This window comes from Engraulis encrasicolus, chromosome 4 (assembly GCF_034702125.1).
Source record: "Engraulis encrasicolus isolate BLACKSEA-1 chromosome 4, IST_EnEncr_1.0, whole genome shotgun sequence".
Lineage (NCBI taxonomy): Eukaryota > Metazoa > Chordata > Actinopteri > Clupeiformes > Engraulidae > Engraulis > Engraulis encrasicolus.
Genome location: NC_085860.1, coordinates 45,466,484 through 45,491,560, shown reverse-complemented (window position 1 = coordinate 45,491,560; position 25,077 = coordinate 45,466,484). Strand labels below are relative to the sequence as shown.

The 25,077-nt window shown below is 46.4% G+C and overlaps 1 protein-coding gene across 1 annotated transcript in view; it reads right to left on the bottom strand.

Annotated features, from left to right (window-relative positions):
- The window catches only part of slco3a1a (solute carrier organic anion transporter family member 3A1a), a 103,029-nt gene extending 79,719 nt beyond the window's left edge, over nt 1-23,310 (bottom strand). Inside the window, exons 1-2 of the mRNA XM_063197507.1 lie at nt 22,628-23,310; nt 7,510-7,969 (exon numbers count right to left, since the gene is read on the bottom strand). Coding sequence (XP_063053577.1) covers nt 7,510-7,969; nt 22,628-22,783 — 616 coding nt within the window. The 5' untranslated portion in view covers nt 22,784-23,310. The remainder of the gene's footprint in view (nt 1-7,509; nt 7,970-22,627) is intronic.
- Between the last annotated feature and the right edge of the window lie 1,767 nt (nt 23,311-25,077).

The window sequence follows — 25,077 nt, the reverse complement described above, 5'->3', positions numbered from 1 at the left end:
ACATGACGGGGTCTGCGGCCCAGCCGGGGGATTAGGAGCATCAGCTGAGGCGGCGGGTGCATGGCGCCCTCTCTCTCGCACCTCAATGCCACATTGTTCTCCCGCTGGAGAACCGGCACAACGCAACGCAACATAACACAGCGCAGCGCACGCTATCCCACATAAACACAGCGCTGTACAACACAAGACAACACAGTGCTACCCCACACAAGCACATCGCTGTACAACACAATACAACACAACACACCACACCACAACACAACACAACACAACACAACACAACACAACACAACACAACACAACACAACACAACACAACACAACACAACACACGCTAATCACCACACAAACAGTGTTGTACAAGAACATGTCCAACGCAACACAGCACAGCGCACACTCTCCCACACAAGCACAGCGCTGTACAACACAACACAACACAACACAACACAACACAACACACGCTACTCCCCACACAACACAGTGTTGTAAAAGACCATGCATGCCATAACACAGTACATCACAACACAACACAACACAACACAACACACGCTTGCACTGCCGCCCACTATACCAAACACACACATTGCCGTACAGGGCCGTGCTCGCAGCAGTATTGTACACCACACTACTCCAAGAGCAACTTTAATGTGTACAGGACAGAGAGAGAAAGCCTGCAGTGTGGCCATTAGGCGTTTGCACTGATGTTTGTGAATTCAGGGGATACTGTAGCTTTGGCTATGATATTGTTCTCCGTCCGCTCCCTCAACACATAACCGTACACTGCCTAAACACTTCACAACACCACATTGGCTAAACACTGCACAAACAGCACACTGTCAAAACATTGCACACTGCTGAATCATTAACCCCTTCGCGCAGTGCCTATGTTGTAACGATACTGTCACCAAAATTGTAATGGCTATGTCTTAATCTGTTACTCTCAATGTCATAGCAATGTTGTAATGATGTAGTCGAGTATTTAAAGCAAATCGTGAATAGGCCCACCTGCGACCCCATCTGCACTAAGGCGCTACGCACCACACTGCTAACCCATTGATGCCCAAAACCACCTGTAACCAGGGCTTTGAACCGGTTCAAGGAACGAAAACGAAAACCGGGAACTTTTTGTATTTTACAGGGAACAGAAACGAAACCGGAAACGTTATAATTTTTTATGTTCTGGAACAGGAACACTTATTTAAAAATAATGGTAACCGGTTAATACCGGTTAATACCGTTCCTCAAACAAACAAAAAAAGTAATTATTTTCCTGCGCATGTTACCATGACGGCTGAGGTTCACGTCCTGTGTGACATCAGACATTCTCTGACTGAATGGAGAGAGAGCTGTGGACTACAAAGTCTCCACTCCACATCTTAAATAAGAGAAACCACTGTCATACAAAAGGGCAAAGTTTCCATTGCATCATTGTAAGACATTGCAGAGAAGCGCGTGTAAAGCGCACCAACGTTATTGGGCATCCATGGCCGCTTTAAATATGCACAAACTCACAATGTCCATCATAGCGCTCCCCGTGACCCAAGTCAGCGTGGAGCGTGCGTTTTCATCATTGAGGTTTATTCTGCGCTTCTCCTCTTAGGTCGTCCCTAAATGACAAAATTCTGGAGGATATTCTTTTCATCTGCTTGAATAAACAGTTTGGAATGTAGGCTGACTCATTTGCACTTCCGTCTTTCTTGGTTAATTAATGTCAGTTAGGCCTATGGGAGTGATCAGCTGACAGGAACGAAATTAACCGTTCCGGGAACAGTATTTTTCTGTTCTAACCGGTTCGGGAACGTCAATTTATTGGTGGAACACATAACCGGAAACGTTATAATTCCGTTTCTGTTCAGAACGGAACGTTTGGAAAAAAATAACGGTTCAAAGCCCTGCCTGTAACACCACCTGCTGAATTGGGAAAGTTGCCCTCAGCCTATAAAAACATCTTAGCCTCTGATGCACATAAAAACATGAAATAAGTTGCAATTAAACCCTAAGACCCTCATCTTGCATCAGAATGTGTTCATTCAGCTGTAGCCTACCCACATTTCTATATAAAAGGTAAAATCTCATGAGCCTGAATGCTACGTCTATGTCGCTCCAGACGCCAGGGCCTGAATGTAGCGCATATGTGTCCCCAGGCACCAAAGGTCAAACAACATATACGAGTCATCAGGCTAAAATGGGTTAAAACACACACTGCCTAGACCAGGGGTGCTCAACTGGCGGACCCAGGTCCGGATGCGGACCCAAACGCAATGTCATCCGGACCAAGACAAAATCCATCTGTATTTAATATGTATAAATTATACATGAGATTTCGCTGCCATGCGATCTATAGGTGTATTTCTGCGAAGCCAGTCTTATGACAAATAAAAGTATCATCACTATGACAACTCAGTGAGTGAGCAAGAGGCCAGTGCGGCCAGCGAGTGAGGCTATTTTCTGCATCGGTCCGTAGCAACTTTTTTGGACCCTGGAAACAAACAAAATTTGGCGAGTGGACCTTTTCAGTTTCTAGTTGAGCACCCCTGGCCTAGACATTGCACAAACACCATGGTGCCTAAACACTACACAACACCACTGTGCCCAAGCGTGGACAAACACCACACTGCCTAAAGACTGCACAAACACCATGCCGCAACACCCAGCAGATTACCAGCCGAGCCCCAGCTCCAAATCTGCCCCTGAGCCGCCTGCCAAACTTTAATCAATGTGAGTAGATTTGCTAGCGCCGTACGGTACGCTGTCAACAAGCAAAGCACACTCTCCACACACTCCCCTCCGCTCGTTGCAAAAAAAAGAGCCCCTTCCTTGTGGCTGTGGCTGTGTGTGTGTGTGTCCGTGTGCGTGTGTGTGTGTGTGTGTGTGTGTGTGTGTGTGTGTGTGTGTGTGTGTGTGTGTGTGTGTGTGTGTGTGTGTGTGTGTGTCGCCAATAGTGACCTGACCAAGACAAGACAAAAGGGGACTGTGAACATGGCCCTGGATTAACATAGAAGACGAGGAGAGAGAGAGAGAGAAAGAGAGAGAGAGAGAGAGAGAGAGAAAAACAAAGGGAGGGCTGTGACAAACAGCTGAGCATCGGACACCAGAAGAAGGACAAAACAGCTGAGCGATGGCACCAGCAGAAGAACAAACAGAAGAACAAAAGCCGGCGACATCAACGAGGAGGCATGACATGAAGAGAGTGGCGTTGGCCAGATTTCCAGAGTAGATGCAGCGACTGTTTTGTTCTTTCCCTTTGGGCCTCGGAAACACACGCAGCACATCCTCTTTGTCATCTCACTGTCACTTTGATAGCTCATTGATAGGGCTGTAACGATACACTCAACTCACGATTCGGTTTGTATCACGATTTATGACCTACGGTTCGATACACCCCTCGATTTTACATTTGCCAAATATTATAATCTTTATGAATAAAAACTATGATAGTTCAAAGGTAGAATAGGTTACAAGAGGCTACAAATAATTGTTACAAGTTTCTATATAATAATGATGATGCTTGGAAGCACTATCACTTCATATCATGTGGTTGTTTTCTGGGCAGATGGGTATCAAAATGTTAAAACGGCGTATCACGATACTGCCTCTTTGTATCACGATACAGTATCGTGACTGTGTATCACGATTTCTCGGTTCGATACAATATTGTTACAGCCCTAGTCATTGAGGAAGTGGACATGAGAAGAAGATAAAAAAACACAGCATACACACTGAACACACACATGATAGGTTTGATAGGTCATTGAGGAAGTGGACATGAGAAGAAAAAAACACACACACACACACACGTACACACAGTGTGAAATTACCACGTTTCCTTCCCATATAGGCTGCTTGCTGTGTGAGAGCATGAGAATCCAAAATGTTCACAGCCACTGCCAGGTTTGTGAGGAAATGTTAACCACATCCACAGACAGGGGAGGAGTAGGCCACTTTTGAAATAGTATTGCACATCGGACCTTACATCACAGCTTTGTGCATAAAAACCTTATTAGGTTGTTGGCCTTCTGAAATGAGGCAAAAGAATTATGGCGTAACGAAACTTTGTGCAAAGACCATGGTTCGTGTGTGTGTGTGTGTGTGTGTGTGTGTGTGTGTGTGTGTGTGTGTGTGTGTGTGTGTGTGTGTGTGTGTGTGTGTGTGTGTGTGTGTGTGTGTGTGTGTGTGTGTGTGTGTGTGTACCTGTGCCTTCCTCATGTGTGCGCCCACGCCAGGGCGAGCCTTTTAAACCAAAGACTTTCTTCCTCCGTGTCAGTAAAGGCCAAGGCCATCATGAAAAGTGTGAATCAAAGTGAGTGATGGCTCACGGCGTGAAATTAGGAAGACAGGCGCAGCCCCGCAAAGATGGCTGCCTGTATCTACAGAGATAACAGCCCTCATTATCTGAGGAAACATGCAAGCAACCCCGGGAGGGTGGTGGTGGTGGTGGTGGTGGTGGTGGGTTACGGACCGGTGCTATTATTCCTCAAAGGCATCTATCGCCTTGACAACTGCACAGAGCCACCGAGAGGCATCGTGGGTGCAGCACAGCGCAGCACAGCCTTAAAACGATAAGGCGCTTCCTTCTTTTTGTCACATCACACAGCTATAGTATGTTGTGTGTGTGTGTGGAGAACTTGTACAGCAGAGGCTCAGAGTCAGAGCCACACCTGAAGTCTGCGGTTATGAAAACCTTTACTGTCCGGAGGCAACATGCCATTTTACTGCTGCCAGAAAATTTCAATTATGCTGCTTTTTTTCCTTCTTCATAATGAGTCGTTGTAATTTTAGAACAAAAATATTGTAGCTCTCTCTCCCTCTCTCTCTCTCTCTCTCTCTCTCTCTCTCTCTCTCTCTCTCTCTCTCTCTCTCTCTCCCTTGTCTTGGCACGAGTGCAGCCATTGAGAGCCACGCTGCTCTGTCATTATGTGGCGGCCGGCGTCAGGGAAGCCGACAGAGCGGAGGATGTAAAAGGTCAGTCGTCCCGGGCCCAGGGAGCGAGGGGACCCAGACTTTGGTCCCCATTACATTGCTTTGAGAGAACTTTGTACCGGGCCCGGCCAAAGCTGTCAGTGGCCCTGGCCTGCATTGACTGCAAGGCAGCCTTACAGCTGCGCTCAGCAGCTGTTAAACACTCTCCGAGTCTCCATTTAAAAAGGAAAAAAAAAGGTGCCCAGAAGAGACGTGCGAGGCAAGCGAGAGGCCATAAATTACAGGGCAGCACGGGGGGAAGTATGTTTACCTCAGGGCACATTCACAAACAATAATGCGCTCCTCACGCTTTGCTTAGAAAGGGTTTTTCTGGGCAGCAGCATCGAGCTCACTCACACTCGCACTCTCATACCTCATACCGCCCCGTCAGCAGATGGTCAAGAGCATCAAGACAGAGAGAGAGAGACAGAGAGACAGAGAGAGAGAGAGAGAGAGAGAGAGAGAGAGAGAGAGAGAGAGAGAGAGAGAGCGTGGAGAGCTAGAATGTGTGTGGGGAAAAGGTGTGAAAAAGAGAGAGAGAGAGAAAAGAGAGAGCAAGAGAGAGGGAGATTAAGAAAAAAAGAGTGTGAAAAGAGTCCGCTGACTTGCAGACCTGCATCTCTGCTACCCTGCCCTGCCCCTGCGTGGCTCTCTGCACTGGCTTGCTGTTGTGCATGGCTGGCTATCTGCCCTTAAGCCTTATTTTTCAGCACCATTCCATGTACCTGAACACCATTCCATGTACACACACACACACACAGACACAGACACAGACACAGACACACACACACACACACACACACACACACACACACACACACACACACACAATACACATACAATATACACACAATGTCCAAATGTACAGACGGCTACACACATGCCCTTATCGCTACCAACCAAGGTTGCCCTCAAAGGCGGCGGCACAAAAGATCAGAGGGGACACACATTGACACGTACAGCACAATGCCAAGGAGGCTGTGCAGATACCAGCCCTCTCTCTTGGACACATACTCACACATACATTATAATGCTCACGTAAGGAAGTGGTGCAGATATGCTGCCTCTCTCTCTCTCTCTCTCTCTCTCTCTCTCTCTCTCTCTCTCTCTCTCTCTCTCTCTCTCTCTCTCTCTCTCTCTCTCTCTCTCTCGTAGCTCACAGCCTCACACTGGTTTTCTGCTTTGAAGGGGAAACAGTTGCCTCGACTGTCTGCGAGCCAAGTGCTTTTGGAAGAAATTACGCTGATAGCGATCTGCTTTTACGGTACACAGCGTCTTCAAGGCATAACAAAAAAACTGAGTGCAGTCCAAGATTTTCTTTGGGCATGCTTGATGATAAACTAATACACCTCTGGCGTGTTTTTTTTCTCTCTAAGCAGTTGGATCCAGTCACCTCCAAACGAAGACAAGAAATAAATAAATAAAAACAAATGGCAGAGAAGCAGCAACATTTACATAATAGCATTGGGCCACGCCACTTAGAACATCCTGGAGTCTCCACATACTACAGTTCACTTTGCTGCATTCAGAAATGTTTCCTCCTGGACGTCTTTGTTGACTAATGTGGTCATGATGTGAGCTGTTAGTCCGGTTCAACATGAATACTGTCTGCCTATGCAATGCAACTGAAGTGTTGCATTCAGTGAAGGTCAATGTCATCTAAAAGTCCCAAAGTCACTCTATCTGGCAGTGCATGGAAGGCTAATGGACATGCTAAGACTACTCTAGACATGGTTAAACAAATACCACTCAGGAACACACTTATTTACACTAGAGCGATACCCTATGTACATACTGTATGCCACACACACTCACTTTATGTACTGGAAGGCTATGCCACAGACCACAACCTACCTGTACAGTATATGGGGATGATAATTATAGCCTATGCTGTGGGGACAAACACCGCTGACAGACACTCACCTACTGGTATGTACAGACAGGGTAATAACAGCCTTGATATGGGGACAACAGACACCACTCACCCTCACTTATGTAGAGGGCGGCTAATAACAGCCTATGTTGGGAGGGGACAACAGACACACCACCAACAGACACTCGCCTCTACAGAGGAAACTGGTAACAACCTATGCATATTCGGGGGGTAACAACAGCCGACTCTCACCTTTGTAGAGGGAGTTAATAACAAAGACACCACTGGCCCTGGCCTATGCATGTAGCGAGGCTAATAACAGCCTACAGTATGCTGTTGGGACTAATATGTATGTTGTGGGGACAAAGACGCTACAGATGCGACAGAAACTCACCTATGCAAAGGGAGGATAATAACATGGACTTAATGGATAATGGACAAGCACCTATGCATGTCTACACAGGGAAACTTACAAGGGGGGACAAATGGGGTCAGTTGCCCCGGACCCTGCAAGGGGGGGGGCATAATTGTGTCCTCATAACATTAAATGTATTGGGTGGGGGGGCCCTTTCAGATGATTTTGTCCTGGGCCCAGCCAAAGCTGTCAGCTGTCAGCCTGTGCCTACGTATAAAATATCCGCCTATGCTGAGTGGACAAGCGGCACCGCCGAAACTCACCTATGTAGAGGGAGGAGTCTTTCTTCTTGACGTGGTCGTCGATGTAGGACACGCCCAGGGGCTGCACGGGTGTGGCCCCGATGCCCAGCAGCACCTGTGCCCCGATGAGCAGCAGGTACATCATGTTGGTGTTGGCCCTGTTGCCGCACAGCTCCTGCTCCATCTGGTCGGTGCCCGAGAAATTGGAGCAGACGTCCCGGCCCAGCTTGCTCCATCGGCCCGGCTCGCCGGGTTTATACTGGTACTGGTTGGCCAGGAACTCGGGCAGCGCCGACAGCAGCGCTCCCAGCGCCATGACGATGCCGCCGCAGCCGATGAGGCGCGGCCGGTGGGCACGCGCCCCAAAGTAGCTGACGAACAGGATGAGGGCCAGGTTGCCGATCTCGAAGCTGCTGGCGATGACGCCCACGTCGGCACTCTGCAGGTTGAAGCGGCGCTCCAGTGTGGTCAGCACACTCACCTGAGGAAAAGGTAGACGACAAACACGTCAGGTATAACAGCATGAAGGACAGGTAGAGAATAACATGTCAGGTAAAACAGCATGATGACAGGTAGACAACACGTCAGGACAGGTATAACAACTAGGGATGTAAATAAAATCGAAATGTATCGATGTATCGGAAGTATCGGCCGGCGATTTAATCGAATCGCATCGTATCGTGGGGCATTCTTAAGAATCGAAAAGGATCGAATCGCTGGCCTCTGTGCAATGCCCTAACTCCATAACACAATAGTAGTAGAAAAGCACAGGTAATTGGAGAAAATCGAATCGAACCGAATCGCATCATATCGTGGGGAATTCTTAAGTACCGAAAAAAAACGAATCCCTGATTTAAGAAATCGATACCGTATCGTATCGTCATGAAGGCTGTGATTTACACCCCTAATAACAACATGATGACAGGTAGACAATAGGACAAGTAGATAATAACATGTCTGATCAGGTATAACAACATGCAGGACAGGGAGACAATAACACATCAGGTATAACAGCTTGAGGACAGGTAGACAATAACAATGAAGACATGTAGACAATAACACGTGAGGTATAACAGCATGCAGGAGAGGGAGAGAATAATACAGAGGCCATGAAGAAAATAACACGTCGGATATGCAGGCGAGGTAGACAATAAAATAACAGGTGCTGTATTAACGTAAAGTAATGTCTCACAATGTAGCATAACAAAACAAACCACAATGTACCATAACAAGACATCCCATACTGCAACAATAACATACTGTGACATACAGTACAGAGAAGAACTACAACATATGTGGGAAGTCAAGGGACATAATTTCAACATTGAATGTACGCTGACATGCATGACTTTACTTCTCTATTAACCCCTTAAGACGCGGCCTCATACATTTGTTGTTACCAGTATGGTAATGACCAAGTCGTGGTGCATTACTAAAGGGTCTGTGTTTTGTCATAGTATTGTAGTGCTGTGGTAGTTACATTTCAATTACTATTACAGCGTGCCACTGGAGGTACGGCGTGCATTAAGGGGCTAATACTGTCACAATTTTGAAAATTCCTCTGTATACTGACATGCTTGCTTGCTTATGTACGGAAATGAAACCTAAACACTTGCATGGTGATTGCACACATCCTTGTTCTTAAAGCGTAAAGGACCTATGTCTAATTTCCAGATAAGGAAATCTTGATGTGCTAATTTACAGAGAAAGGCGTGGGCCACGTAAACTGGGCTGGGTGCAATTGGGAAATACCAGATAGAGTAATGCAACAGCAACAGCAAGCAACAGCAGTACTCGCACAGACTGATTTTGCGATCGCCACACAGAATCAAAGGAAAGGTGACTGGTGAGATTGAACAAAGAGGGACTACAGTCGAATGCAGATCTGTGTTCATTTCCTATGCTATTTAAATTCATGACAATTAATAATATAACGTTGGTGAGGGCTTTAAACTTATTGCCGAGACAGGAAATCATTTCCTTGGGAGAAAAACAAACTCAGATGTCACACGCCCCCCCTGAGATGTCTCCACGCCCCCCCAGGGGGGCTAACGCCCCACTTTGAGAAACACTGGAGTAATGCAACACCATAAGAGGACCTCGGGCTCATCGACATCAACATACGCTACAGGAAACCGAAAGGAAATCTTTCAACAATCAGCAGATACCTATCATGCTGGAAATCACCCATGCAGGTTTTAGCATTGCATTGCATAATGGACTCGGCAACTAAACTAAAAGAAACTAAAAGTAAAACTTAAAAAAAGGCCTTTAGAACATTTTAAGATGAGTTGACAAGACAAAAATGGGTTCAGACTATTCAGAACATATTTCTGCTGGACACAAAGAAAAATCGGCTTCGTTTAACATTTAATCACAGGGACTTCAAATATAGACATCGCCCCTGGCGTGTCGTGATACCCAGAGAGGAGGCCAATTAAAATGAAACTAAATCCAGCGATTCGGCAAACCCATTTTGGACCCTCTCATTCAGACACGGCTGTTCACTGCATCCCCAGCTAAGATGGTCTACAGATGGCCACAGAAAAGGACACAATGCACAGTGCATTATCTCAATAAATAGCTCTAATACAGTGGTTCCCAACCTATGGGTCGGGACCCACCCTATGGGTCCCCAAAGATCCAAAAAGGGTCGCGAAGCCTTCTTGATTTTAAGGGGGTCAATTCTAAATACCAAATAAAACCCATGTTGAATTCATGACAAAGCATTTATTTAACTATATGCATAGAGGCAACAAAATATAAGTGCTACATTAAACATTTATTCTATATTTGACCAAAGACGAATTGAGGAATAAAATAACTAAAATGAGTTTTCTCAGGAAACCGAGGTTATCATGTGACTCCCTCTCGTGCGGGCGCTCACGCAGTTGGGTCACCAAAGCTTACTATGGTAAAAACATGGGTCCCTGAAAAAAAGGTTGGGAACCACTGCTCTAATATACTGTTGCAACTTCTCATAGTAATGACGTACGAACTGGAGCAGGACATTTAGTAGTCCAAAAAAAAAACCCGACCTAAAACCTGCTAGTCTTTCTGAGTCTGTTAAATGTCAGTAAAAGGCAGAATCTGTGAGCCTAGTGACATAATGTATATCTGACCTATTCAATTGGCAGCACGAGGGCCACATGCGGCCCAGACGTCGCCCACATGTCTAGTAGCCTAGTGACTGTATATGGCACCTCCTGACCCAAACACGGTCACTCTCCACACAGCGAGGGCCCTCAAATGTCTCGCTAGCTTTCTGTAAATGTACAATGCAAACAAATACCGCCTCCTCTCCATTCCTCACAGCCCATTCGTCTTCTAGTTGTGTTTGCACCACAGCTCATGTCAGTGGCTAAACACTTCCACCGAGTCGGTGACATTGATTGTAAACTTGGGTGACTGAAGAGTATGGAAGATGTTTGAAGATGAGGGACCCACCAGCATGCAGACCTAAGCCAGTGGTGGGGATCTAGTCAACAGAACAAGCATGGTCTTGCTCAAGTCGGTCATGAAAGCTTATGGAAGAAGAATGCATGGCGTAAATCAAGACGGATTGAAACGAAACAAATGTGCTGTAGGGCTGAACTAATGTGCATTGATCTGCACATCTATGCTTGCAGGAGCATGCATGCATGCAGTGCACACAATTATTATCAGGCTACATGTTATCACAGACACTGCGGAAGATCTCATCATAGATCTAGCCATGAGGAACGGCATAGGGCCTACTCTCTCTCTTGCACACACACACACGCACGCGCACACACGCGCACATGCACACTCGTGCGCACACGCACACACACACACACACACGCACACACAGAGCAGAGCGGTCATATGCGTGCAGCACGCAGAACATTGTAAGACTATTATGAGATTCGTTCCAAATGTCCTTGAATGGCAATGCTCAGACTATCCAAATCCCGAGGCACCATGTAACATTAACTTGGTGTACCCTAGGCTCGTCTCTCAGGCGCTGTGTGTGTTCAGGCACCAAAATAGACAGAGACCAATCACTGAGAAGGGGGGGGGGGGGGGGGGGGGGGAATAAAGACCAATCTCAGTCGAGAAAAAAGGAGGGGGTACATAAAAAAAATCAAATAACAGACCAAGGGAATTCCAGTAATTGGGATCTAGGCCAACGCTTAGGTAGAAGAGCTGTGCTTTCATAGAGGGGGAGGCGTGCATTACAATGTGGCATTAGGCCTGCGCCAGAGATTCTTTAAGTATATAGAGATATGCCAACATAATAGGTTGCTATGGGCACCTAACATGACCAGGTTCCGGTCTGCCTAAAGGGGTGTGTCATAATACTCCTAGCATTGAATAGAACAGTCCTTAGGTCTGCCTAGGTCTGCCTAAAGGGGGATCCCCCCCCCCTCCCCCTTGCAATAATAGAACCCGGAAACAATGGGCCAATGGAACCTCTCTCTCTCTCTACTCTCTCTGCCTACGCTAGACTCTGCTGCCACTGGCAAGTGACATTAAAATAGTGTTTCTTACTGTAACATCAGCTCTACAACCCCCCACCCCCACTCCACCCCACCCCTAGGAGGGGTTAGGGAGCCCTCAGGGGGGCGTCGAGAAGGAGACAGCTTTAACAGGGGGCACTCAGTTGCATGGGGACCATTACTAGTCTTTTTCTTTTCTTTTCTTTTTTTTTTTTTTTTACAGTTTTTTCTGTTTGCTTAATTCCATTTTTTGTAACTTTGTGGCTGCTTTTGCGGAACTCTTCACACAGATGCACAAACCTATAACCAAATTAGCCAAAAATAATAACACAAAGCTGCTTTGCATTCAGTTTGCAATTTATAACACACACTTACAACAAAAATCCATTGCACAGCATTTTGCAGATTTGTGAACACAACTCACTGCTTTACATACATTTTCCAAATGATGAACACACTCCAGACTTCTATAACCTCATAAAAATGACATGCCTTTTGAATAGAGAAACCAAAAGGCAAAGTGTGTTTTTCATTTCTACTGCCTGTGTCTAGTTGCTGCAATGTGTGTTAGTAATGTGATGGATGTGTGATGGGTGTTATGAACGGTTTGGTCCATAAATATTGTATTTTACAACTGTGTGTATAGTTAAGCAAACTGTGTTAGCTTTTGCAATGTATCGACCAAGTTTTGCTAAAATGGTGTGAGGTTGATGTATTCATTTAAAATATATATATTTTTTAAGCTTTTACACCTTTATTTTAGAGATAGGACAGTGGAACATAGACAGCAAACAAGTGGGGAGAGAGAGACTGGGGGGATCCGTAAATGACCCGGGCCGGAATCAAGCCCGGGTCGCCCATGTAGCAGTCTATTACCCAGCCATTAGAGCCAGGTTGATGTATTCATGTGTAGAGTTCAGCAAAAACAGCTTAAGTTACAAAAAAATGGCTTTAGCGAAAAGAAAAAATGTATTACTAAGGGGGTATTTGGCGGGCTTATGATAAGGTCAAGGGGCCGTCGGCAGGCTTCTGAAGAGGCCAAGGGCGCATTGGGAGGCTTATGATGAGGTCAGGAAGGGGGTACATTTGTTCAAAACAGGTGAAGATCCACTGCAGCAGCCCTTCAGAGCTCTCTCTTTCACAAGCATTTAATCAATCACAGACAGGCTGGATATTTTATGAGAATGCATCTAAGAGCACATCAGCATGAGTAGTACGGTATGTTATGTGTTTGGGGTGAAGGGGGGGTTCATGAACTCTCTGTGTGCGTAGATGTGCGTGTGTGTGTGTGTGTGTGTGTGTGTGTGTGTGTGTGTTAGTGTTTGTTTGCGCACGGCTGCAAGGCGGAGTGCACAGCAGTACTGTACTGTGTGCTGTGCTCATCCAAGGGAGCAAATCTCCCAGCAACGTGCTAGCCATAAGGGCCAATAATCTCACAGACTGATACCGAGGGCCGGGGTAGGGGGCACGTTAGATTGGCCTTGATCAGATTGGAGAGTTGCCCTGGGTAAGATTGGCCTGTGTTAGATCGTGCTAGGCCCTTTACGCCACCCCTTCATGCTGACAGCTGGTGAGGAGAGACATGGGCGGCCTCTTCCCCTCTCGGGTCGCGGCGCCCAGGTGACGGCCAGGTGACGGACCGCTAAGCCCCATGTAAGTCCCAGCCGGCCACTGAAAAGCACCTTCACCAAGCCCGATAGAGTAGCACAGGACAGCACAGCACAGCACAGGACAGGACAGGACAGTAGTGCACAGAGCAAAAACACACACACACACACACACACACACACACACACAAAGAGAGAGATAGAGTAAATACAAATTATATATATATATATATATGGAGAAACAGTAAGGCAGACAAACACAGACAGAAGGGGAGCGAAAGACAAAGATGCAGGGAGAGAGACAGGAACCAACAGAGAGAAAGACAGATAGAGATTGGAGAGGGAAAGAGCAACAGCATCAGGTACAGTTTTACAAGTCAGTGTTGTGCTAACAGACATCTAGTGAAGCTAACATTCCAGCGAATGGAAAAAACCTGTCTGGTTTGTTTTAGAGAGCAAGCCCTTGGCTTCCTGATCCCGGCACATTTAAAGAGAAGCACCCTGGAGACGGCTCTTTAGCACATTTAAACAGCGCCACCCGGGAGACAACAGCTTTATATAGTGAGCCAGGCAGTCGCCCACGCTGGGCCGCGCTGGGCTGGGCTGGGCCGTGCCGCCACACTCATCAAACCCATTTAGGGATGCACGATGTATCGGCCAGATGTATCGGCCAGATGTATCGGTATCGGCCGATATTTGACATTTCTCAACATATCGGACATCGGTCCGATGGGTAAAACTGGGCTGATGTTAACGCTGATGTTTTTTTTTATATGTTACGGTTCTAAAAGATTGGACTTGATGGTGACTTTCATTGTTTGTCTTCTAGTTTGACTCTGTTTTTTTTAACCTAATTTTATCACAGGAAGTTAAAAAGTGTTTTTGGAAATAAGAGGGCATTCCATAATTCAGTTTGTTTGCATCATTGTCAGTCTGTATTTAATGTTATCTCTTTAAAGAAAAAAAAAAACATCGGTATCGGTTAATATCGGTTATCGGGCAAAACCGCAATATCAATATCGGATATCGTTATCGGCCGAATTTTTTCACATCGTGCATCCCTAAACCCATTTGCGGGTGGGGAGTTTACGCAAAGTGCTCCTCTCCTTTCCGCTCCACTCTGTTTCGCTATGAGCTTCACCCATTACCTCACCTGCTGAAAATGCTGCAAGACTTAAACACACAACTACTCCTCTCGGAGCCCTCAACCCTCCCCTCCAAACCCATCCTCAGTCTCACACGCCGACCCCACTGATCCCACTTAAATATCCTGTTTCACAGGGACAATGTTGTTGTGGAAGCCTCTCTCTTTTGTTGTTGTAAAAAAAACAGTCTCTAGTCTGTCCTGTTTGGGAACTGGGGTCAAGGAGTTGGGCATAGTGGGCTAATGCATTCCCACTGGGGATGATGTAAGTTACAGTAGAGCAACCAGGGGCCAGGTGTGTGTGTGTGGGGGGCAGAGGGGTCAGTTTTCCCAGGCCCAGGGAGAGAGGGGGCTCAGAAATGTGGTTGCTCATTATTTTGTATTTGTTGGTTTCAGATGACTTCATTCAGTGGCCGTACTACCACTTCTTTCTGGCTGCCTGTGCCTGAGAAAATGAGCAGTGATCAGGGTCTAAGTTAAGTCAGGGGTGTCAAACTCAAATTGACTGAGGGCCAAAATAAAAATCTGGAACGAAGTCGGGGGCCGAACTCAACAATTATTTTAAAAACTGAAATTGAGCATGCACTTCATACAGTTAAATTTCACATACACTCTTTCCCATCATATTTGTTAGTTAGAATGTGTCTGCACATCCTGTGACAGAGCAAATTTCATGTTACTTTTTCATGTTATGTTACGCTATACATGAATGGTGTATGACTGCAACTGCAATGCACTTATGAAATGATCTCGTGGGCCGAAAAAAAATGGCTCCGCGGGCCAAATTTGGCCCCCGGGCCTGAGTTTGACATCCCTGGTTGTTGATAGTACCTTCACAGTGCAGTCTTAATTCCGGAGTCTATTTAACATAGTCTAGGGTGTATTTGGTTCCACAGTACTCTTTAAGTGTTGAATTAACACTGTATGTTTTGCAGTACCTGACTGTGACAAAGACTCAACGCTGCTACCACCTCTGTCTCCTTAGGAACATTAACCCTTCTGGTGTCTCTTGCATTCTTTTAACCAATCACAGACTGGCTATCGCCTACGACATTGCTTGGATGTGTGCACACACTGATGGAGTGGTTGGAGTTGGTCTTGGGTTTGGAGTTGTTTGTGGAAAACACAGTCAAAACTGCTGCTGTTCTTCCTCCCTGCCTGCACAGGAACAGGTAACAGCTGTGATGCTGTACTACCTAGGCTACGCCCTCCTAATGACGCAACACCTACGTCCTCCTAATGACGCAACACCTTCGGCGCTGCGAAATTACTCAGGACTCAGCCCTTTCAGGCATCGACCAGACCAGGTGCAAACCGAGGGAGGTGGGTTAACCATGCCATTTGGAAATGCTTACTTATTCGTTATCTTCTTGGTCAGATCAGAATCTCGGTACAAGATTTGAAAGTCCATGATAAAAAGGCTAATGATGTTGTGCCACAGCCAGGGCTGTGCTAGGACCAAATCCACCTGGACATGTTTGGTCCCTCATATACACTATACAGGCTGTTTTCATACTATATATTGCTTGGCTCTATCCACTGTCTACAGCAGGGCAATTATTTTGGCCTGAGAGGGACATTGGGTGTAGAATATGGATCGCAGGGCCAGATGTCGCAGGCAACATTTTTATTAAACATATTTAGATGTGACCTTGATTAATCTCACACCTGCAACACCCTTTGCTTTTTTAAGAATTTTAGGTGTGAGTATGGTACTTTGGATTTAAAAGGCTCTGTGGGCCAGATGGCATGGCTCAGCGGGCTATAACTGGCCCCCGGGCCTGAGTTTGCCCAACCCTGGTCTACGCTGCCCTACAAAACAAGAACGCAGAAACTCTGAAAACTGCGAACTGAGAAAAAAGGCTTCAAAGTTTCCAATATGGCGTGACAACTGTGTTGTCGGTAAAGTGGTGGTGACACTTCCTGGTAATACTTTTTTAGGATAGAAATTAAATGCACACAAAAAAACCAGAAAAAACAACATTTATGTGTCTTTTTGCCACAAAAAACAGAGTTACTGCGTTCTTGGCTGGTATTACTGTCTACTCCCAAACCATTCCCATTGGAAAGTGCAGCAGTAACTCACCGACTTACTGCGTTTTTGTTTTGCACGACGTAACCTTTAATCCAACACCGCAGTCACTTTTTTTTGGTCATTTTTGCACTTTCAAAATGATTTTTCTCTCAAACGGGACGGTGTTGAACCACCATTTTTTGACACAAGACAAATTAGGTAGTGTAAAGCCCATTTCCGATCTAAACAAAATTCGACCATTTTTGAGTTACTGCGTTCTTGTTTTGCACGGCAGTACAGTACATTGAAGACAGACCAATGGGCCTGTCCCACTAAACTGTTGACCAGTCCCTTAGAAAAACAAACAAACAAACAAACAAACAAACAAACAAACAAACAACAAATTAACAGCATGGACCCCAGGGGACTGTTGGCCCACCAGGAAAAAAGTCCTGTATGCCAGATGACCAGTCCAGCCCTGGCCACAGCAAAATAATGGGCTCGATCGTGATGAAGCAGTGCTGCTTTTGCTAGGCAGCACGCATGCGTGCACACTGCCATTGAGCATTCGCGCTGCCTAGCAAAAGCAGCACTGCTTCATCACTAACATGCCCAATGTTGACTGCATGCAACCTCAACCCCAACCAGACCGAGCAAAGACTCAAAGCATGTGGCTATTCCTCGCTGCCTGGTGAGCAGAACAGAGAACAGCTTTGAGTCTTTGCCACAGCTAATCAACTCTAGCTGCAAACTTAACCTCCAGCAGAGCCTAAAAGTTCCACAACTCTCTCCCTTCCTTCTTGCCTGCCTGCTTGTCGAGGACCTGCTTGGAACAGCTTGGAATCTGCGCCACAGGTAAACAACTCTGGCTGCATTGCGACCTCAACCCCAACCAGACTGTGCAGAGATTCAAAGCCGCAGCTCTCTGCCTGCTTCCCTCCCTTCCTCCTCCCTTCCTCCCTCCCTTCCTCTTCCCTGCCCACTGAGGGACACAGGGCCAGCAAGTCATGGGAAATCTCATTAAGGCCTTTGCAGCAACACAGAGCAGCACTTCTAGCTTCTGGCTTCAGCTGCAGCCAATGTTTAAAGGTACTGTGCCACATTTAAGCCATGTCAATAACATGTTTACGCTTATTAGTTGTTACTTATTAATTATTGACTTGGCTTATTACAAAGTGACATAGTCTGTGGAGGAAATATCAGACTTGCAATTTGGCTTGTGCCAGTTATGCATTACTCACGGGCCGAGAAGTCCCTGCTACTCAAGCATGAAGAACCATAAGGAGAGCCTCATATGAGAAGAAACCAAAAGTTGCAGAGTAGGCCTATTTAATAACTGACAGCTTCTACTGACAGCAACTAACTTACATTATGCCTGTCTGCTTAAGTATGGCGCACACAAGTGCACTTTTATAATAAGTAAGTTAGGTGAATAAAACAAAAATAAAAAGAATACATTGTTCAATGTTCATTGTTTATTCTCTTTTTTTTTCCCCTCACAATCAGCGTCCCTGTTTAACGGTCAACCACATGTTTTAAACATGTCTGTGTGAGTCACTTGACTTGAAGCACTGTCATTATCACACAGGCACTGCCATTATCACACAGGCTACCATCACAGTATGCCTGTGGAAGATGAAGGCAGCCGGCAGTCAACCAACACCCAGCGATGCACAGACCTGTCACAGCCAGGAACGCTGCATTTCCACCACCAGGCTGCATCTCCAGCGAGGGGTGCGGCACACATGGCAATGCACTTGTTTTAGGCTTTCTGTTAACGTCGTAGAACTTTTGTGCAACTTTTGTGCAATCACCAGTGCACACATTGGAAGGGGATCTCAGGGCACAATGAAAGCAAAAAAAAAGCACTTTGTGAAAAATGCGGGATTTTAGCAGTGCGGGAGCGGGACAAGTCATAACATATGCGGGCGGGAGCGGTACTAAATATTATATTTAATATGCGGGTGCGGGAGGGAGCGAGATAGAAACTGGCGGGAGTGTGCGGGTACGGGAAGGAAATTCAGTCCCGCGCAGACCTCTAATCTCCACTAAGACAGACTGCAGCACAGGGCTGGACTTGTTATTACTTTTTTTGTTTTCTTACTTTAAACGTCACAGAAAAAAACTGCAGCAACCTGAGGCCTTCAAAGCCCCTGTAAGTGCACGGTGAGCTGAAGCAGAGTAGAGCCTAATAACAGAGCAGGCCAGAGAAGGGCAGGCTACTGTATGTCTTGTTAAATCACCTGAGTACACACAGCAAGTCTCGTGTACACACAGATCTGCGGTGGCGTATTGTGCTGCCTGCCATGTCTGACTCCCAGAGTCTCCCTGCACACCTGTTATTCAGGTGCGCCGACTGACACAAAAGGAGGAGCTCACACAGTGAACACACACACACAACACACACACACACACACACACACACACACACACACACACACACACACACACACACACACACACACACACACACACACACACACACACACACACACACACACACACACACACACAGACTCCAGTCGGGGGTCAGGGCAGTGTCAGCAGGCTCTCCCCAGGGGTGGTGCCCTGTTTCACACACACACACACACACACACACACACACACACACACACACACACACACACACACACACACACACACACACACACACACACACACACACAGACACAGAGAGAGAGAGAGAGAGAGAGAGAGAGAGAGAGAGAGAGAGAGAGTGAGGTGAGAGAGAGAGAGAGAGAGAGAGAGAGAGAGTTTCGGGCTCTTTGCATAGTGAGCAGGTGAGATATGAGTGAGAGAGCCAGTGTGGTCGATGGGGGGATTGAATGGCCCTGCTTTCACCTGGAGGGGCGTCACGTGACATTGGTCTGTAGAGAGCACCCTTACTCAAACATACAAATGCAGCCTTGTGTGTGTGTGTGTGTGTGTGTGTGTGTGTGTGTGTGTGTGTGTGTGTGTGTGTGTGTGTGTGTGTGTGTGTGTGTGTGTGTGTGTGTGTGACTCTGTTGTAGACTCTGTTGTATGCTGCATGCGCTCTCTCTCTCTCTCTTTCTTTCTCTCTCTCTCTCTCTCTCTCTTACACACACACATGCACATGTGCACACACACCTTAACTTACACACCCACCCCAGACACACACACACCCTTGGGAAATACCGACCATTGTTCCCTATAAAAACAAAGTCGCTCTCGATTGCACTGCCAGCCTTGGGCAGCTACATACTACTCTGCCGCCTGGGCACTTCAGTCGCACTTCAGTCTCTATCTCTCTCTCTCTCTCTCTCTCTCTCTCTCTCTCTCTCTCTCTCTCTCTCTCTCTCTCTCTGTCTCTCTCTCTCTCTCTCCCACACACACACCCACCCGCACCCAAACCGGCTGGTCACTTCAGTAGCAGGGACTGGAGAGAGAAGCCTGGGGCAGCACAGCACACAATTATCACATTCCCACTGCAGACACAATTCCACAATAAATGACAAAGGCCTCTCGGGAATTCCCAGCCCAACTGGATCCAGATTCCAGATCGACGATTCTTTCCACCATGGCATCACTTCCTAAACATAGCCCAGCGAGCGACACACCCCATCGGCATGGAGCCTACATAGGCCCAGCCCAACACTCTATTGAGTCAGCACAGGAGACAGAGGGAAAGAAGGGAACTCAGACACTCAGAGGAATGGAGGGGGAGATGGAGAGAGAGAGAGAGAGAGAGAGAGAGAGAGAGAGAGAGAGAGAGAGAGAGAGAGAGAGAGAGAAAGAGAGAGAGAGAGAGAAAGAGAAAGAGAGAGAGAGGGAGACTAGAGGGAGGGCAGAGACATAGAGATAGGGAGAAAGACAGACTGTCAATGAGAGCGAGAGACCGAGAGAAAAAAAAGACAAGGAGAGGGAGAGAGTGATAGAGAAACAGAGGAATGGAGTGGTATTAAGCTTCGGTCTGGCGTGGTAGGTATACTTGGGCTGTATCTTCCGTGGGCTCAGGCAGAGAGGGCTTAGCGTGGCGGCTCAAAGCGAAAGGGGATTCGTTAAACATTTTGCTAATACCCTTCCAGCAGAACCATGCCAACAAGCCCAAGACAGCCCTCCCCACCTACCAAGAAGATGCCTCTTAAAGAGATTACATAGCCGCAGCTTAGAAGTAGAAGTGTGCGGCACTCTTCTAATGAACTGTTTGGAAGAAGGCTGGCTTCAAGTCTGAGCAATGAGATGCACTGAATGGGGAAACCTAGGCTGTAGGCCTATGAATAACTTCATGAGAAACTTAATAAACTTCACTCTGGTCCATTATTGTAACTCACTGATGACGTTTTTGATGACTTTATTTCTATAACTGGCTTAACCGAGTGGTGAGTATGTGGGGGCAAGAAACCTATGGCAGAAAACCTCAAAAATTCCCCCTCGGTGTGGGAAAGGCCAGATTCTGGGTTACCACCATGCCCCACTCTCACGATTCCCATGGCCACCGCAGGGACGCACTACAAATGAAGAGCTCTTTTCCAAAACACTATATCCACCATTTTTGACGTTTTGCATTTTAATATTGGAATTGACTGTTAAAAAGTCCTATCATCTATGTGTGAAATCTTGCCATTCAAATGTTTTGAGAACATACTTTTTTAGCCTCTATAAAATGCATTTTGCAATGCAATTCAATGGAATGCCCAATACAAAAATGGCAATTTCCCAACATTCTATAAAATGGATATATCTCATTTTGGAAAAGAGCTCTTCAAATATTGAATTAAGAACAATAATAAATGCACTCTAGTCCAATCATGGCTACATGGAATATTTGTGTCTGTGTTGAGTTTCGGGAACGGGGACAACTTCAAAGAACTCATGAGTGAAACTTTTTTTAAATGCTGAAGCTGGCATTTGTGTCTAAGTGATTATTACAAGGGTATAAATGATGGCATCTTTTACATAGCTGTCATGTAGGCCTAACCCTGCAACACTTTTCCAGGCGCCTATTCTAAGCAACTTCCATGATAAGGAGGGCCACATTTTTTGTGTGCCACCATCAGAGGGTCACATGAACAGGGATATGACTGCTATTTCGCAGAGTTCGGGGTGCAGTTGGTTGCTCACTGACCGGCCCACAGTATAATACAACGGATACATTCAGAAATGTTTAAAAAAAAAAAACCTGGCCATTATTATTATTATTATTATAAGTTCTGTTTTATCAACATGAGGGCCGCACTGAACGAGGGGCCGCGGGTGGCCCCCTGGCCCCCAGTTGCCCATCCCTGCCCAATTGGATCTTAAACTAGCCTCCACGATGATGTAGTAGCCTAATATATTTTATGATGTGTGCTGTCTGGAGTTTGGTGAAACGCGTAGCCTAAACTGTGGCCTACCCTAACTAACATATGACCCATAGGCTCTTCGAGACACCTGTTATTTGTGATGCCCCATAGCCTATTGCTCATGGGCTACATACATCCAACCACATTGACATTTACACGTGTCAGCGTGTAGCCTATACATGAGCAAACAGCCTTAATTCCCGACGGCCTCTGACTGACTGACTGACAGCAGGCAACATTTGCGCATTTCTCTGATTGTCGCGGACATACAAGGTTAAATAGGATAGTCTACCTGTTGTGATACACAGCTTGTGGCACTTCTCCTAACTAGGTCGCAATGTAGCGTTGACTTGAGGGTAATTGCATTTGACTATTTTTAAACCAAAGTAGTCCTAAAAGATTACATAGCCGGTCAAGTAAAGCCGCCGCCTGCATCAGCCTAACCCAACCTAGTAACTAACCCAACGAGCCCAGCGTGTTGCCGTGTTAGGTCAGGGACATGATGCTACAGTTAGTGCTGTTTTGAACGGCACTAAGTTAGGCTACACCTTGTTATGAAAAGGTGCAACTGGCGGCAAAGTAGGAAGCTGACTAGGAAATGTCTTACTCACCAGGTATGCTCCAACCGTGCCCTGCGCCAACATCAGCGCACATTCCGCCACGAGGAATATCTTAATATTTGAGAAGCATGAAGCCTTTTTCTGCGTGTCATCCCGCTGCATATCTCCAGAGCTTCTCTCCGGGCACCTCTGCTTTTTTACTTGCATTCTGAGAGAATGTATATGGCCCCAGTACCTTAAATCGTTACCAGAGGCGACAGTACGAGAGCAGCGACAGCCCGGTGAACACACATTAGAAGCCCGCGGTCGTGTCTTCTTCTCGCTTGCTTTTCCTCGCTATACGGGGCTGCGTTTCACGCCTGTCCTTCTCCCAAATGCAACTTGTACTATGACTGTAAACGTACAGTCAGACTCCGGCACGCTGCCTTATGACAGTTCCTCCTCATTGCCACTTCGACGTAAAGCACAGGCACGAAAAGACTACAAGAACCCCCGATGATATAGACACGAAAGCACAGGAGATATCGCCGCCACTGTTACTTCCAAATGCCATTTTCAGTGGTTAGCAGTGTCTTTCCGAGCGTTCCTTTTGTCCGTAACAATACCGGCAAGATTCGATCACTGTTCGGAGCGCCGCGTCACCGCTCCATGTTGCGCGGCACACTGTGTGGATATGTACTTCTGTGTGGTCTCGTGTTTCGCAGACACAACCCGCCTTGTGTGGCGCTGTGTAGCATGCAGCAAATACACACGCTCTCCCTCCCTCCTTCTCTCCCTCTCTCTCTTTCTATCTCTCTCTCTCTCTCGCGCGCACACACACACTCCTGCCTGAGTTTTCCTGATCATTTCACACAGCCTACTGTAGGCTAGGCCTACAGAAAAGTGTTAGAGGTCCAAAATAATCATTGTGCATTGACGTTTATAAGGATGCAGGCAAATATTCTCAAAATGTTAAATATGCAATTGCACCACTTAAATTGACCACACTTGACTGTCCACAAAGACACAATGGAACCTATAGCGCATTCCCCTTTTTTCTATTAGAATAGGCCTATTAGGTCTATTACTTTTTTATTCACATGTTCCCCTAACAACCACGATATGTCTGTGTTTAATTTTGTTTAGTCAAAAAAGGTTTGATGGAGCATGTGAATATTAGTTACAGAATGCAAGTGGGTCTGATTTTTTTGTTTGTTTAAATGCTGTAAACTCAGATGACTGTGCTTCTCACAAGTACACAGGCCTACAGTTGTCAGATCTGTCTTTCACACCCTTTGGCAGATGCGCATCTTGTCACCAGGCTAGGCAGGCAGCCCGCTTGGGGCCCCCAAGCCATATATGTCGAAAAACAGCTAAACTTTAAACTATAATAGCTGCGATTTGTTTCAAATGTTCATTTCTTGGGTTTTTGCTTGGGGCCCCCACTGACACTAGAATCGCCTCTGCCCTTTGGTGCAGTCATCTGTCTGTCACATCACTCTGCATTTTATAAGCACATATCCAAGCTGTCGGTCAGATAGTTTGCATTTTATGACTGGCCTCCATGAAGCCCACTTCATGCCTCAGCCTGCCAGGCTGCATGAAGACCACAAATGAATTCAATACACATGAATTCAATACACAGGTTCAGGGGCCTTGTGGGAACTTATACAGCCAGTTCAGTTGCATGTTTGTAAGTTACATTGTTTGTTTGTTTTTATTTGATCCCCATTAACTTTTACAATGCAGCAGTTATTATTCCTGGAGTATTCCAAGAACATGGTTAAGTGATAAACCTGGCTAAGTTAACCAGCATGGGCGCTGCCGTGGCCAACTGGTAGGGCACTCGACTGCCATACGGCTGACCCGGGTTCGATTGCCGGCCCAGGTTCGATTGCCGGCCCAGGTCCTTTGCCGACCCCTCCCCGTCTCTCTCCCAATTCACTTCCTGTCCACCTCTCACGCTGTCCTATCCAAATAAAGTCGAAAAAGACCAACAAAAAGTTAACCAGCATGAAGTGGTATAAATCGGCTAATGAACAGGCCTACAGGTGCCCATGGCCTGTTATCCTATCCCCATTGCAACGGCGGCGCTGCGGAGGATGGGAAAGCGTCCAAAATCTTCCTGTTTCTATGACATGCTCACACTTCCAGTAGATGCACACACTTAGGGGAACCTGAGGAGAGAGGAGGCGGTGAAAGATGCCACAGTTGTAGGCTGACTGACTCACAGACGTCTATCTACAGCAGTGTTTCCCAAACTGGGGTGCATGCACCCCTGGGGGTGCGCGAGCTGAATTTGGCAATGGCGGATATGTGTGTTTTTATACATCATTAATGAAAATTAAGTCATTTTAATTGTATGGTGAATTATGTGCTGGAATAAACATCAGGTCTATTGGAAATGAGGATTCCCCAAATGACTCTGCATAATTTGCAATTATTTGTGCAGCGAAGCCATTGTTAAGGGGCCATCAGCATGCCAAAACATTCGCTTATAGGGGTGCACAAACAACATTTAA